The 12,508-nt window shown below is 52.6% G+C and overlaps 1 protein-coding gene across 8 annotated transcripts in view; it reads right to left on the minus strand.

The window, feature by feature from the left end:
• Positions 1-2,783: 2,783 nt before the first annotated feature.
• Positions 2,784-12,508, minus strand: part of Crhr2 (corticotropin releasing hormone receptor 2) — a 44,926-nt gene continuing 35,201 nt past the window's right edge. For 4 of the 8 annotated variants that reach the window (XM_005076796.4, XM_005076795.4, XM_005076798.4 and 1 more), the window contains 4 exons: positions 6,419-6,504; positions 6,089-6,224; positions 5,650-5,691; positions 2,784-4,265 (listed from right to left, as the gene is read on the minus strand). In XM_005076796.4, the coding sequence (XP_005076853.1) occupies positions 4,125-4,265; positions 5,650-5,691; positions 6,089-6,224; positions 6,419-6,504 (405 nt within the window). In that variant the 3' untranslated portion in view covers positions 2,784-4,124. Of the gene's footprint in view, positions 4,266-5,100; positions 5,692-6,088; positions 6,225-6,418; positions 6,505-12,508 lie in introns of those variants that run through there. The other 4 variants (XM_021231027.2, XM_021231026.2, XM_013118220.3 and 1 more) reach the window with 2 other exon arrangements.

Raw genomic sequence — 12,508 nt, forward strand, 5'->3', positions numbered from 1 at the left:
AGGTTCTATGATGAGCCCTGTGCTCCAGCCCTGTGTGGAGAGCTTTCCAATGCCTGAGAAATGCCCTGTCCATACCAGTGAGTAAATAAATGTACACGTTAAACAGGTCTGTTCCTCTCCTGCCACAGCTGCCCTCCCTTAGAGGTTTCCAGAGAGGCCTCACCTCAGCTTTCGCTAGCATCCCACCACACATCCAGTGGAAAGAGAACTGTGCGTAGCTGTGCACAGAGCTCACAGCTGCCAGACGGCTGCTTACTGCCTTCCAGTTTCTGGGTCCCCTGAACCTTGAAACACTCCACTCTAGAGAGACCTGCATCCCCATCTCTGGGCATGCGACTGTTAGGTCACTCTTTGTACTGTTTTAGCTCTGCCATAGTCCAGTTTCTCCATGACTTGTCAGCCACCTTCCACAGGACCCTGGGGCTCTAGAGGCTTCAGGACTTCAGTAGCTTCTCTACCAGGGACTCTTAGCAAAGCATCCTGGGAAATGCTGTCCTCATCCCCAACTTCTGCCCCACAGATGCTCTACAGCCTGCCTTTCTGGAAGCCACACTTAGAATTTACCAGCTCTGAACCCTAGCCTGCACTTTCTGGTCCCACTTTGTGAAGGGCCCTCTGGGCTTGGAACCAGGCTGTGGCTCGGTCTGCAGGCTCTTTTTGAGTAGGGTTAGGGTGAGAAATGCCCTGTGTGCTCATCTTTCCCAGCTTTACAGGGCAGGGTGGTAAAAGGGTTAGATGAGAGCCCGAGGCCTGAAGGGTCTGGGTGTTGGAAGTTGTCCCCACGGTCTGATAATGAGGCCTCTTTGCAGAAAGGCCTCTTAGTGAGGGACTGCAAATGCAGAAGACTGCAAGACACTATTGAGGCCTGCTTGGGCTGTGGGAGCAAATGCTGAATGCGGTTAACTAGTGGGGACCCAGAGAGATGGCCTAATGTCTCTGGTGGCATTTCAAGGGCACCACTCAGCCAGGGCCATGACCACGAGCCGGGGGAGCAGAGCAAAGCAGGACTGGGGAAGAATCTCTACCCAATTGGTCTATGACTTGATGCCCCATGGGTAGTACTGTCCCACCCAGCTTAGATCACAGACCCCTGAGCCCTCCAGTAACTCACATGGGAGAAATAGTGAGTGGTACTGAGGGGGGTGTCTGAGGAGCACTGACGGGTGGTACTGAGGGAGGAGGGTGTCTGGAGAGCACTGACCTGTGGTACTGGGGGAGGAGGCTGTCTGGAGAGCAATGACCTGTGGTACTGGGGGAGGAGGCTGTCTGGAGAGCACTGACCTGTGGTACCGAGGCTCTGTGGCATCAGCTCTGGTAAGTCTTGTCTCTTCTAGTCTCAGCAGCTCTTCACATGGCCTCTTGGGCCAAGCCATTTATACCTCTTTGCTCTACGAGAGCATCTACACTATTAATCAATTCGGCCGTTACTGCTCCTCTGGCTAGGCTGAGTTTGCATGTCTGACTTGTGTCCCTTGAGAAAGCCAAGCCTAGGAACTCCTGCCACCTACTTCCCCAATGTCAAGAGAAGCCAAAGCCTTGTCCACACCACTCTCCAGGCCACCAAGTGTGAACCCTCCCTTTACCAGCCCCCACCAACACTATCTGGTACACGGAACGGGGAACAGACACCGAACACACACTGACTGGGGCCACACAACTTATTGCTAAATCGCTTTCAGCTCGTTCTTTTCAGTCAGATATAAAGAGGGCTTAAGAGGCAGCCGACAGAGCATTTTCGGTTATAGATGCATGCAATCTGGGACATACATCTCAGAAGCAGTGTGAGGAAATGAGTGGCATGCCTGCAGCTTCTCGCTTATTTGAAAAGCTGTAAAGGGGGAGGGGGAGGAAGGAAGGAAACGGGTCCTGAATTCTGACTCATTCTTGCTGTAAAATGCATCCAAGGATTCCTGAACAATTACATTTCTATTCATTTGTTTAAGGTGTGGTTTCAATGTAGTTTCCATTTTAAGTTTAACAATTACTTATTTAAAAACTGCCTATAAATGTCAATGTCTAGGGCTAGCAAGATTGCTCAGCAGGTAAAGCCAGATGACTGGAGTTTGATTCCAAGGACCCACAGGGTAGAAAGAGAAAAATGACTTCCAAAAATTTTCCTCTGACTACACACAAACAATGGTCACACACACACTCCCCCCCAAAGAAAATAAGTGTAAAAAAAACCTTGCAATATCTAATGTGGACTAATAAGTTGTTTACATTTAAAAATAGTTTAAAGCATGTGTCTGTAATCCTAGCACTCAGAATGCTGAGGCTGAATTGGAAGTTCAAGGTGAGCCTGAGTTACTCAGCAAGTTTTGAGTCCAGCCTGAACTAAATAGTGAGGCCCTGTCCAACAAATCCAGAAAAATAAAAAATCTGTGATACCCAATCTAGAGGATTCTAAAAAAATCCTAAGAGCCCAGCAGAGAAGTTCGATAAGGGAAGCCAAAAAGGACATCTAAAAACAAAACCGTCTAGGGACAGTGGGATGAGACAGGGGCTAGGAACAAAGGGACAACAGAACCCACCTGCTGGCACAAGTGTTTGGAGACAGGTGACAGTGGCCCTGGAGTCATGCAATCCCAGGTGCCATTTGGTGCAGTTTAAAGTGCTGTGACACTTTTCTAAGACTCAAATATTAACCAAGTGTCAGAACCCACATCTTTCCATACTTTAAGATGTATTAAATGCCAAACTAAATATGTATGAAACGGGATCATTTTTCAGTTTATTTATTATTATTATTATCATTTTGGTTTTTCAAGACAGGGTTTCTCTGTGTAGCTTTGGAGGCTGTCCTGGAACTCACTTTGTAGACCAGGCTGGTCTCGAACTCACAGAGATCTGCTTGCTTCTGCCTTCCAAGTGCCGGGAATAAAGGCGTGCGCCACCACCGCCGGCTTCAGTTTATTTTTGTGAGACACCTAGGCAAGGAACTTTTCAAGATTACAGCCTGCTGGCTTCTCCCTCTTCTTCTGCCGGAGGGGGCGGTCAGAGGAATGGAGGTGCGGCTGAAGCCAACTCCGCTTCTCTGCTTCTTGCTTGTGGGTCCTGGAGGCCTTGCTCCCTCCCACCAATTTCAGAATCTCAGTCCCTGACACAGGCAGACTCTGCACTGGGAGTGGGGCAGATGCCATCCTGGGGGATGACAAGGATGAACTCCAAACCCACCACAGGCCAGAGGAAGGCCTGCTTGGGCCTGGCCATCGTCTCTAAGGAGAGGGACATGGCTAGCCCTGCAGACATTATTGGCCCACATCATCTCTCCAATGTCTAGTTGCCTGACTTGAAGTCTGTCACCTACACAGAAAGAGCTGTTTCTGCAGGCTGAGGAGAAATGCTCTGATTTGGGGGAGTCTCACCCCTCTCCCTCTGTCCCTGGTGGGTCCGCTTCCCTTCCGTTTGGCACTGTGATTGGCCCGCGAGTGTCACTTTTCATCTGTCTCATTTGCCCATGGGATCTCCAGGTCCCCAGACTGAGCCCAGGGCTGCATGGAGGTCTCCCAGGACGGACACAAGACTGGAAGCCAGCATTCTCCTGGAGACACGGGCAGGAGGACAGAGAAAGGAGCGGAGGGGCAGCTCGGTGAGGGGCTGTGCAGAGGAGGGAGCTTCTCTTACACAGTCCCTGGGATGAAGCCAGATACATCGTTGTCTCCCCCACCTACAGAGGGCATCCTCAGGGAGGGCACCCCAGGTACAAAGTTGGGAAGCAAGGGGCAGAGCCAACCGTGGGCGCTGTGGACAGGGCACAGAACTTGTCTTGGCCAGGCCTTTGTGTGCTAAACACCTCAGATTCTTCACATGTAAGTGACGTTACAGTGAGGACCCGAGAGAGAGGCTGGGTGTACAAAGGCTTGATGATGTGAGATCCACTCTCTCTGAGGGTCCTGTCAAGTCCCTCTGCTCCCTCTTGCTTGCAGACTGTACTGGGCCCTGTTCCTTCAGAGCCCCCTTCCAGAGCTTTCCTTTCCTTCCAGGCTGGAGAGTCGATCCCCCCACCTCCCCACTCCTTCTCCTGCACCCCAAGGGTCAGTGTAGCAAGGAGGACCCAGGGGAGGGCTGTAGAGGACGGGGAAGCTGCTGCAGTGGTGTAGTGACGAGCGATGGATGACAGAGGGTCACACAGCGGCTGTCTGCTTGATGCTGTGGAAGCTGATCCTGGTGGGTGATGTAGGGATGGACATGGCCCGGGCCACAGGCACTCGGAGGGAGTGGTGGTCCTGCCAGCGGTGCCATCGCTTTCTCAGGGCTGAGCGCACCTGCAGGGAGGGAGAGGCTCAGCCACCTGATGGGAGCTGTTAAAGGGGTCAAGCCTCTGCCAGGCCCTCAGGCCCACCACAGGAGCTGTTAAGGTCTGGGATGGCCCTAGGCCTGCCACCCAAGCGTCTGGCGAGGTTGCAATCTGAGGTCCGCCCTGAACGCTGTTGCCTGCCCTGCAGCTTCTTCAGGTATCTGCCCTCCCCCCTCCCCCCGAGAGGCCATTGTCCTGTTCAAGGTTCCAGTTTCCTGTGGATACCCCTGCCACTATGAATTAGGAATCTCTGGCTTTGTATGTCAGCCGCTCAGCTCAGCTCAGTCCCTGCTAGAGCAGGCATCAGGACTAGCTTCCTCCTCATCAGGAAGGGCCTCTCCTGGCCCCCTCCACAGTCTGGCCTTCCCTAATGTTGCTTAAGGGGCAGCTCCGGGCTCATTCTCTACACCTGAGTCTCCTGTTTGTATTGTAATGGAAGACATCAGCTTCTTACTGAGTGTGTGTGTGAGTGTGTGTGTGTGTGGCTGTGTGTGTATGTGTATATGTGTGTGTGTGTAAGTATGTGTGTGGGGCGTGTATGTCTGTGTGTGTGAGTGTGTGTGTGGGGTGTGTGTGTGTGAGTATGTGTGTGTGTCTGTGTGGGTATGTATGGGTGTGTGTGTGTCTGTGTGTGTGTGGTGTGTGTGGGGGGGTGTGAGAGTATGTGGTGTGTGTGTGTGTGTGTCCAGTGAGCACCATAGTATGTGTGTGTGTGAGTATGTTGTGTGGGGTGTGTGTGTGTGTGTGTGTATGTGTGTGTGTCCAGTGAGCACCATAGTATGTGTGTGTGAGTATGTTGTGTGGGGTGTGTGTGTGTGTGTGTGTGTGTGTGTGTGGTGTATGTGAGTATGTGGTGTGTGTGTGTGTGTCCAGTGAGCACCATAGTATGCGTGTGGAGATCGGTTTTCACTCAGGAGTCAGTTCTCTCCTTCCACCATGAGCTTCAGGGGCAGAACTCAGGCTGTCGGGTTTGGCAGCCAGTTCACTGAGATAATTCACTAGCCCCTTATGGTTTCTTTTCTGCTGAGTTAGTAAGGAACTGCTTGAATGACATTTTCCTGGAAGCTTCTTTCTGTCACCCTCTCTGTGTGGCCTCCACAGGCTCTGCTATCTGGGCACCTTGCTCCCTGGCTCAGAGGGCACGCCCTGGGTGATGACATGCTGTTTCTGGCTTGTGTAGTTGACCTACACTGGTTCTGCAGGAGAAGTTCCATTTGCCTAAAGCTGAGTAGTCTCTCAACCCCTCTCCCATCACACGGAGCTGAGCAGGGCTGGTGATGAAGTTCTTCTGAAAGACTGGGCAGCTTGAGACTGCCTGAGCCCCTAGACCACCCTAAAGGCCTGCCTCCTACCTCTCCGTTGAAGAAACAGTAGAAAACAGACACAAAGAAACCCTAGAAAGGAAGGAAGGAGATGTCAGACATCTGCCGAGGAGTCATGGGGGTGTGGGAGGACACAGGATGGCTGGGGGCACACCTCCCAGGACCTAGGGCTCAGAGCTGGGTGGGGCCTCCGTAGTCCCAGGCCCAGACAAGGGACGCAGTTACAACAGGGTCTGCTCTGAGTGGCTGTGGTCTCTGGCCTCAGCATTCCAAGCTTGCCCTAGGTGACCTCAGAGGTGCTAACACAGCTGAACCCGGGGATGGGGGTGACAGGACCAGGGCAGCCTGATCAGCATCTGGGGCCCGGTGGGGCTCTGGGCGTCCTTGTGTCTCAGTGCTCCTATAACCGATCGTAGCGTGCAGGCCCAGTCTGAGCATCCAGACCTGGGAAGTGCACTGGGGTGCCTACCTGGAAGGACTGCAGGAAAGAGTTGAAATAGATGAACACAATCTGTGACAGGTCGTCCTCCCCGGGATTGACAAAGAAGAGAATATAGGTGATGCCCAGCAGCGGGAGGAGGACCAGGGTGGCCTTCACTGCCTTCCTGGATGGGGAAGCAAGATGGCAGGGACAAACGAGTCCAGCTGGAGGCAGGACCCGCTCAGGTGGGGAGATGGGCTCCCTGCTTGGCTTCTGGGAGCTCAAGCAAGCTCTAGGGTGAAGACGCCAAGGGCTCCGGTGGGAGGACCTTCTTGCTTCTTTCCTGCCCGCCAGTCAGGCATCCAGGCATGCCCGTACCTGTACTGGATTGTTTCGGAAGTGGTGGATGCTCGTAATTTTGTCATCAGGATCCTGACAATGTTGAAGAGAAATATAAAATTGATCTGGAAGAAAGCAGACGGGGCAAGGGGAGGTCTGTGGGGATGGCTGAGAAGCAGACCTCCTCCCTGAAGCCCTGACACCTGCCTCCCCGACAGGCTCCAGCACTGAGCTTTGGCCACCCAACTTCTGCTCTTCCCTAGTCAGGGCAGGAGGCGCCCATCGGCTCCAGGTCCTGATCTCTGCCCGTGGCAGCGTGTAAAAACAGTGGGTGGGAGAAGTGACCAATCCTCTGGGTTCACTTACGACAGAGAACCACACCCCTTATCTCGGTTCCATCTGTCTTTCTCAGTCACAGGTTCCTACTTATTGATGGAAGATCTCAGAGGCCCTCAAAGCGTCACCAGCTCTAGGTTGGTCAAAGGCCTTTTAAGCTTAGCCCTGGGAGGAGAGGGACACAGTCCAGATGGAGTGGCTAGTCTCTACCACCCCTGCTCCGAGGCACTCCTAAGCCATCAGGCACCTGCAGGCGAAGATGGATGGGCTTCCCGGCAGCTCTGGGAAAGGGACTCATTTATCTTCATTTGTGCTTTTCCTCGGCGCCAGTGACGCTCCCACCTCTCACTGCCGTGGGTCTGCTGGCTCCTGAGTCAGCTTCACACTGCGCAGGTCCCTGTGTGCTTATCTCAGAGTGGGTCTTGTGTGACCATGCGTGCGTGTCTATCTGGGGACAATGTGTGCCTGCATTTTTCCTCGTGCGCTGCCAAGTGCAGCCAAGCAGGAACAGGAGTGTGAACAAGCCTGATGGGACTCTTTCCTCAGAAAGCGTCACAGGTCAGAAGACATGTAATTAGCCTAGGGATATCTGCTGTCTCATGTGTGGAGACACACATATGCCCCCGCTCCAGTCTCTGTCCAGAAAAAGCCGTTGCTTCTGCAGACTGAGGCAGTCCTTCTAACCCTCCCACACTACAGATTCCAGGAAGGGACATCAGCATGTATCAACCTTGTATGCCCTCTCTCCCAGTCTGGAAGGTAGAGGGACAGGAGGGTTTGAACTGTCACCTCCCCGCAGCCTCACCGCTCTCTCACACGTTTATATAGTATACAGTCTAGTGAGCCCACAGACAGCTGGAGGGGAAGCCTTCCAGGAGGCTGCTCATGGCCTGTTGCCTGCTTTCTCTAAAAGCTCACCTAGCCTAAAGTAACGCAAAGTCCTTGGTCTTTTTCTGGTCCTTTCTGACCTCTCTGAGAGTAGAGACTATTGGAATAAAAAGACATTCAAATTTCTTTATCATTTTCTTGTGTTAGCTGTCATCTAGGTCACTAATTAGTTTGTTCAGTTATCTACCCAGTGTTTCATCTATCCATTAACCTACCAAACATTTATTCATCTATCTGTCCATCCTCCCACCAAACACTTCATTTGATGGTCCACCCATTGTTTTTGTCCATTCAAACATCCATCCATCCATCCATCCATCCATCCATCCATCCATCCACCCACCCATTCACCCAGAGGTCACTGAGCACCCCTTGGCTACAGGACCCTGTTCTCTGTGGTGAGCAAGGCAGGGAAGGTGGCTTATATGGAGCGTCTAGGAGCTGGCCCTCTCCTTTGACTAATAGTCTACCCCCAGCTGGGTTGTGTCCCCAGGAAGCTACTCTGTCATTTTAAGCTTGTTTCTCAGCCTCCTCATTCACGGTGTCTACATCAGTTTCAGCCCAGACACCTTCCTCTCCATCCAGGGAGCCCTCTGTCCACTTCAGCCCACCCTGAACTCTTCCGTACTCCATCTTAGACTCTACCCTGCACACCAAAGCAAAACACGCCAGCTCCTCCATGACCCACTGTACCCAGACTTTGTCCAGCCTGGCTCTTGGTTGTATTTAACCATTCTTGCACTCAGCCAATCATCTTACCAGCCTCCGTGCTGAGGACCAGTGAAAGGCACGTGGGCAGGCAGACACAGCACTTGCTCCCAGAGAAGTGTGGCTGAGTTGCAGATGGGGAGGGTCTGCATTTTTCCTAGGGACTCACTCAGAAAGGGCTGGTGACAACATCAGCTGTGAAAGCGGGAAGCTTCCAGACAGAGAGCACGCCAGGAGAGAGAGAGGTGTTTGCTGGAGGAGCCAGCCCCTGATGGTGGCCAGCATTATGCTGCTTGTGAGGGTCAAGACAAGATCCATGAGGGAGAAGCGTCTGAAAGCCCCCACAGAAAACCTGTCTCCCTCAACAACTCCCTTGCAGGGTACTCCCACCCATCCTGGAATGTCTTAAGGTGCTCTACACGGATGGATTTTGAGATTGCTGCCGTGGTACAGGTAGGAGCAGCTCCCTGAAGAAGCTTTCCCCGGGAAGTCTTGTCTTAGCATTGGTAGTTCGGACACTTGCATTCCATCTGCTTCTCCTCAGGAGGTTCAGTGGAGTGAGTGCCAGGCCTGGAGAGGGCCTGAGCCTGGAAGGCGGCAGTAGGTGTCAAGGCAGCCACCATGTCTTGATTCCCACAATGTCAGCATTTCACTCTTGTGACAGGACAGGCCTGGGGTGGCCTATGCATGTCTAGAGCTCAACAATGAAGATCTAGAGTTCATGCCATTCCAGGTGTAGTCCCAGACACAACACAGCTATTCCTTAAGCCGTCGCCTCTTTTACAGGCAGGCCCCACCACTGGCCATCCTTTACAGATGTCCAGGCCAAGGGACTGTCGGATTTGCTAAGCCACAGACAGCAGCGCTGGCTTCAGAAGCCCCCTTCTCCCAGTTCCTACATGTGCTGCTGCTACAGGGGTTAAGGAAACATGGGCAGACAGAAACTGGCTACCCTCTCATGTTCAGCAGCTCGGCTCCCCCACTGGAGGTCTGTCCCAGGGAGGGTTTGATTACTCCAGGACCTGCTGAGAAAGAGTCCAGAGCACCAGCGTATATCCGAGTCCCTAGATATGTGCTGCAGCCACACATTACAGTGGGAGAACACAGCACCAAGAGGGCAGAGTTTCACACCACAAACCAAGAGGCTACAGCCATTGCTTATGCCACAGTGCACCGGCACAGCCCTGCCTGCCACCATAATCCAAGGCAGAGAAAGTACAAAGCCAGCTCTCTGCTTCCGCAGCCCCACTCCGTACGGTTTCCAAGCCTGCTGGAGGGGAAAGTACTTAGTAAGGCGAGTTGCTTGCTCATAGGAGCAGCGTTGTCAGAGCCTCACTGTAAGCACAGGCTGAGAGAGGACGGAGGGGGAGCTAGGGGAGAAGGCCAGAAAACAGAACAGGTGACTTGGTTCATCTCTCTGTGGGCTTCAGACTTGCCGTCTGCCGTCTCTAAGCTGGTCACTCACCTCAGGCCTAGGGGACATCTCTACCCTGCCCTATCCTGGTTCTCAGCAGTCAGGCTTTGTACTCGCCTCTTCCTTTTTACCCATCTTGCAGATCTCTGCACCACACCTACTCCAGGACCACACCTGTCTGCTCTGCTGGGATCCATACAGGGCGGGATCCCCTCAAGATGGACTTGGTTAGCAGCTACAGCCTCTGGTAGATTGAGCCTTACTATGAATTACTATGTGCAGGCAGCTGATTAGCACAGGGAGAAAGCTCTCAGCAGCTGCGTACACCTGACATTATACTCAGGACCCCAGATGTGCATATCCAAGGCCCCTGGGTGTTGTTACATGTGCATGTTGTTGGAGCAGGCATCTGCACTAGAAACAGGTATGGCCAAGAACTGTGGGGATGCTGTAGGAATGCTGTAGGGATGCTGTAGGGATGCTGTAGGGATGCTAAAGGTACTTTGGAAGGCATGTAAAGTAAGGAACCACTGTCCATGAGCTACAAAGCCCAGCATCTGTCAGTCAGACCTTAAGTGTCACATGCTTTAGATGTCTATCCTGTGTCCTTTGGCCCCAAGAGTACTTGCAGGGGACAGTGCTCAGCCTGAGGCTTTCTCTAGTGTCACATGCGTGAAATGGGGGGGGGAGGAGGAGGGAGGTGACTGAAGATTTGGAGAGTTAATAGCCCCGAGGCAACCTCCAAGGCAGATAGATAGGACAGTCTGCCTACCTTCAAAGGGACATGTCTAAGACCTTTGTACACAGCTCTTCCAAGGGGCCAGGTTAAGACTAAGGCTGTCTGCCAGCCGGGCGGTGGTGGCGCATGCCTTTAATCCCAGCACTCGGGAGGCAGAGGTGGGCGGATCTGTGTGAGTTCGAGGCTGGGCTGGACCGACAGCCTCCAAAACAATACAGAGAAACCCTGTCTCGAAAAACCAAAAAAAAAAAAAAAAAAAAAAAAAAAAAGACTAAGGCTGTCTGCCTTGGTGGTAACCCTGACCTTGCTCCTTCTGCTGCTGTCACCCAGTGCAGGTCCTAAGACCATCTTCAGTGAACCCTTGGCTCCGAGTGTGGGTCTCCAGGTTGAAATTCCCTGCATTTTTGTGGCCTAAGGCACTGTCACTTCTTTGGATGTCTAGCACAGATAACCACAGAGTTTGCCTTGAAGATTGGCGCAGCGTGACAGTCACGGTGAAAAAGTTGTAAAGAATGAACATCCTTTTCCACAATGAGCAGTAGGCAGTGGGAAGGCTTCTCATGGACTCCGCCACCAGATTCCCTTCACAGAATCTAGAAATAAATGACGGGAAGCCTCCAGAGAACAGGAGAGGCAGCCAGGTGAAGCAGGCAGGGTGGTGAAGCAGGAGGCTGGTCCCTGGGTCTCGGCTCCGTGAGTCGTGCCTGTAACCTTGGGTTCATCTCTGCAATGGGGAGTAGCGTCTCCCCTGTGTGAACAGTAGTGCGAGGATTGGAAGTGCTGGGAATAGAGCCTGTAGAAGGGCTCAGCTCAGGTCCTGGAAGCCTCTGCCTGCATAACAAACTGTCTCCAAAGGAAGGGTGTGTGTAGCCGCAGATGTGGGCATACTTGGGCAGTAGGCAGCTGGACTCCAAACGCCCCCTCCTCCCTTCTCTATGGTTTCCTCACTACCTGTGCGACGGCGGTAGGCAGGGGCTCATTCCCAAGCTTTTGGTTCCCATCCAGGCCAGCCTTCTTGGCTGGGTCCCAGGTTTATCAAAAGCCCCAATCCCTTCACACGAGTTCCTGGCAGCTGGCTGGGATGTTTTCATTCACACTGAGGGGTGAGTGAGTCACTGCAGCTGCCAGTCCAAGGCCAATCCTTCCCTCACCGCTGACAAAGACCAGCTTCTGCCTCCCAAGTGAGCCTTGACAGTGGGTGGAAAACCTTTCTAGTCATCTTCAGCTGATATCCATCAAGGACACTCCAAAGATGGGGTCCAGTGACTCCAACAGTCACAGGAAGAAGACAGTAAGGAAACGGAAGGGATAAATGGTACTTGTCGCCATGGTAGACAAAGACAGGCCCCGCTAGGCACCTGCTGTGTGCAAGAGGAGGGCATCCTGTGAGTTTTCCTGAAGGCTCCATGGCCCTTTAAGAGAGCTGGTACATACAGAAGCCTGAAATAAACCTTATGCAAATGCCAATTTCTGATGGGGCTTTTTTTGTATACTTTTTAATGTATGATATATAATGGGCTTTTTTTTTTCCAGAATGCAGCACCTACTTAAACTCTATCTTAATTAAAGCTTGTTGTGGATTAAAGATGTGGTGGCAATTATATCTTAGATGCGAATACACTTGGCAAAGGGCGGGGAGCTGGCCTAGGAACAATTGCTCATTATGCTGCGTTCTGGAATCTTTTGCCAGCCTGAGGGTGGTGGGCGGGGCCCTAGAGGGTGTTCCTGGGGGCCGAGGAACTCAGCTCTGTGCTGGACAGAAGCCAGCACACCTTTTGCTTGCACCAGCTGCTTGTCTATCTTCCTGTCTCAGCATTGTACCTGGCAAGGAACATAGGACCCAGGAAGGCACTAGAACCAATCAATCAGACCATTTCTCCACCTAGAGAAAATACCACAGAAAGTCTAGAGACGGTGGCTGGAGAGATGGCTTGGTGGTTAAGAGCACTGACTGCTCTTCCAAAGGTCCCGAGTTCAATTCCCAGAACGTACATAATGGTTCACAACTCCACTTCCAGGGGATCCGACACCGTCACACAGGCAC

This window comes from Mesocricetus auratus, unplaced genomic scaffold (assembly GCF_017639785.1).
Source record: "Mesocricetus auratus isolate SY011 unplaced genomic scaffold, BCM_Maur_2.0 Super-Scaffold_100676, whole genome shotgun sequence".
Classification (NCBI taxonomy): domain Eukaryota; kingdom Metazoa; phylum Chordata; class Mammalia; order Rodentia; family Cricetidae; genus Mesocricetus; species Mesocricetus auratus.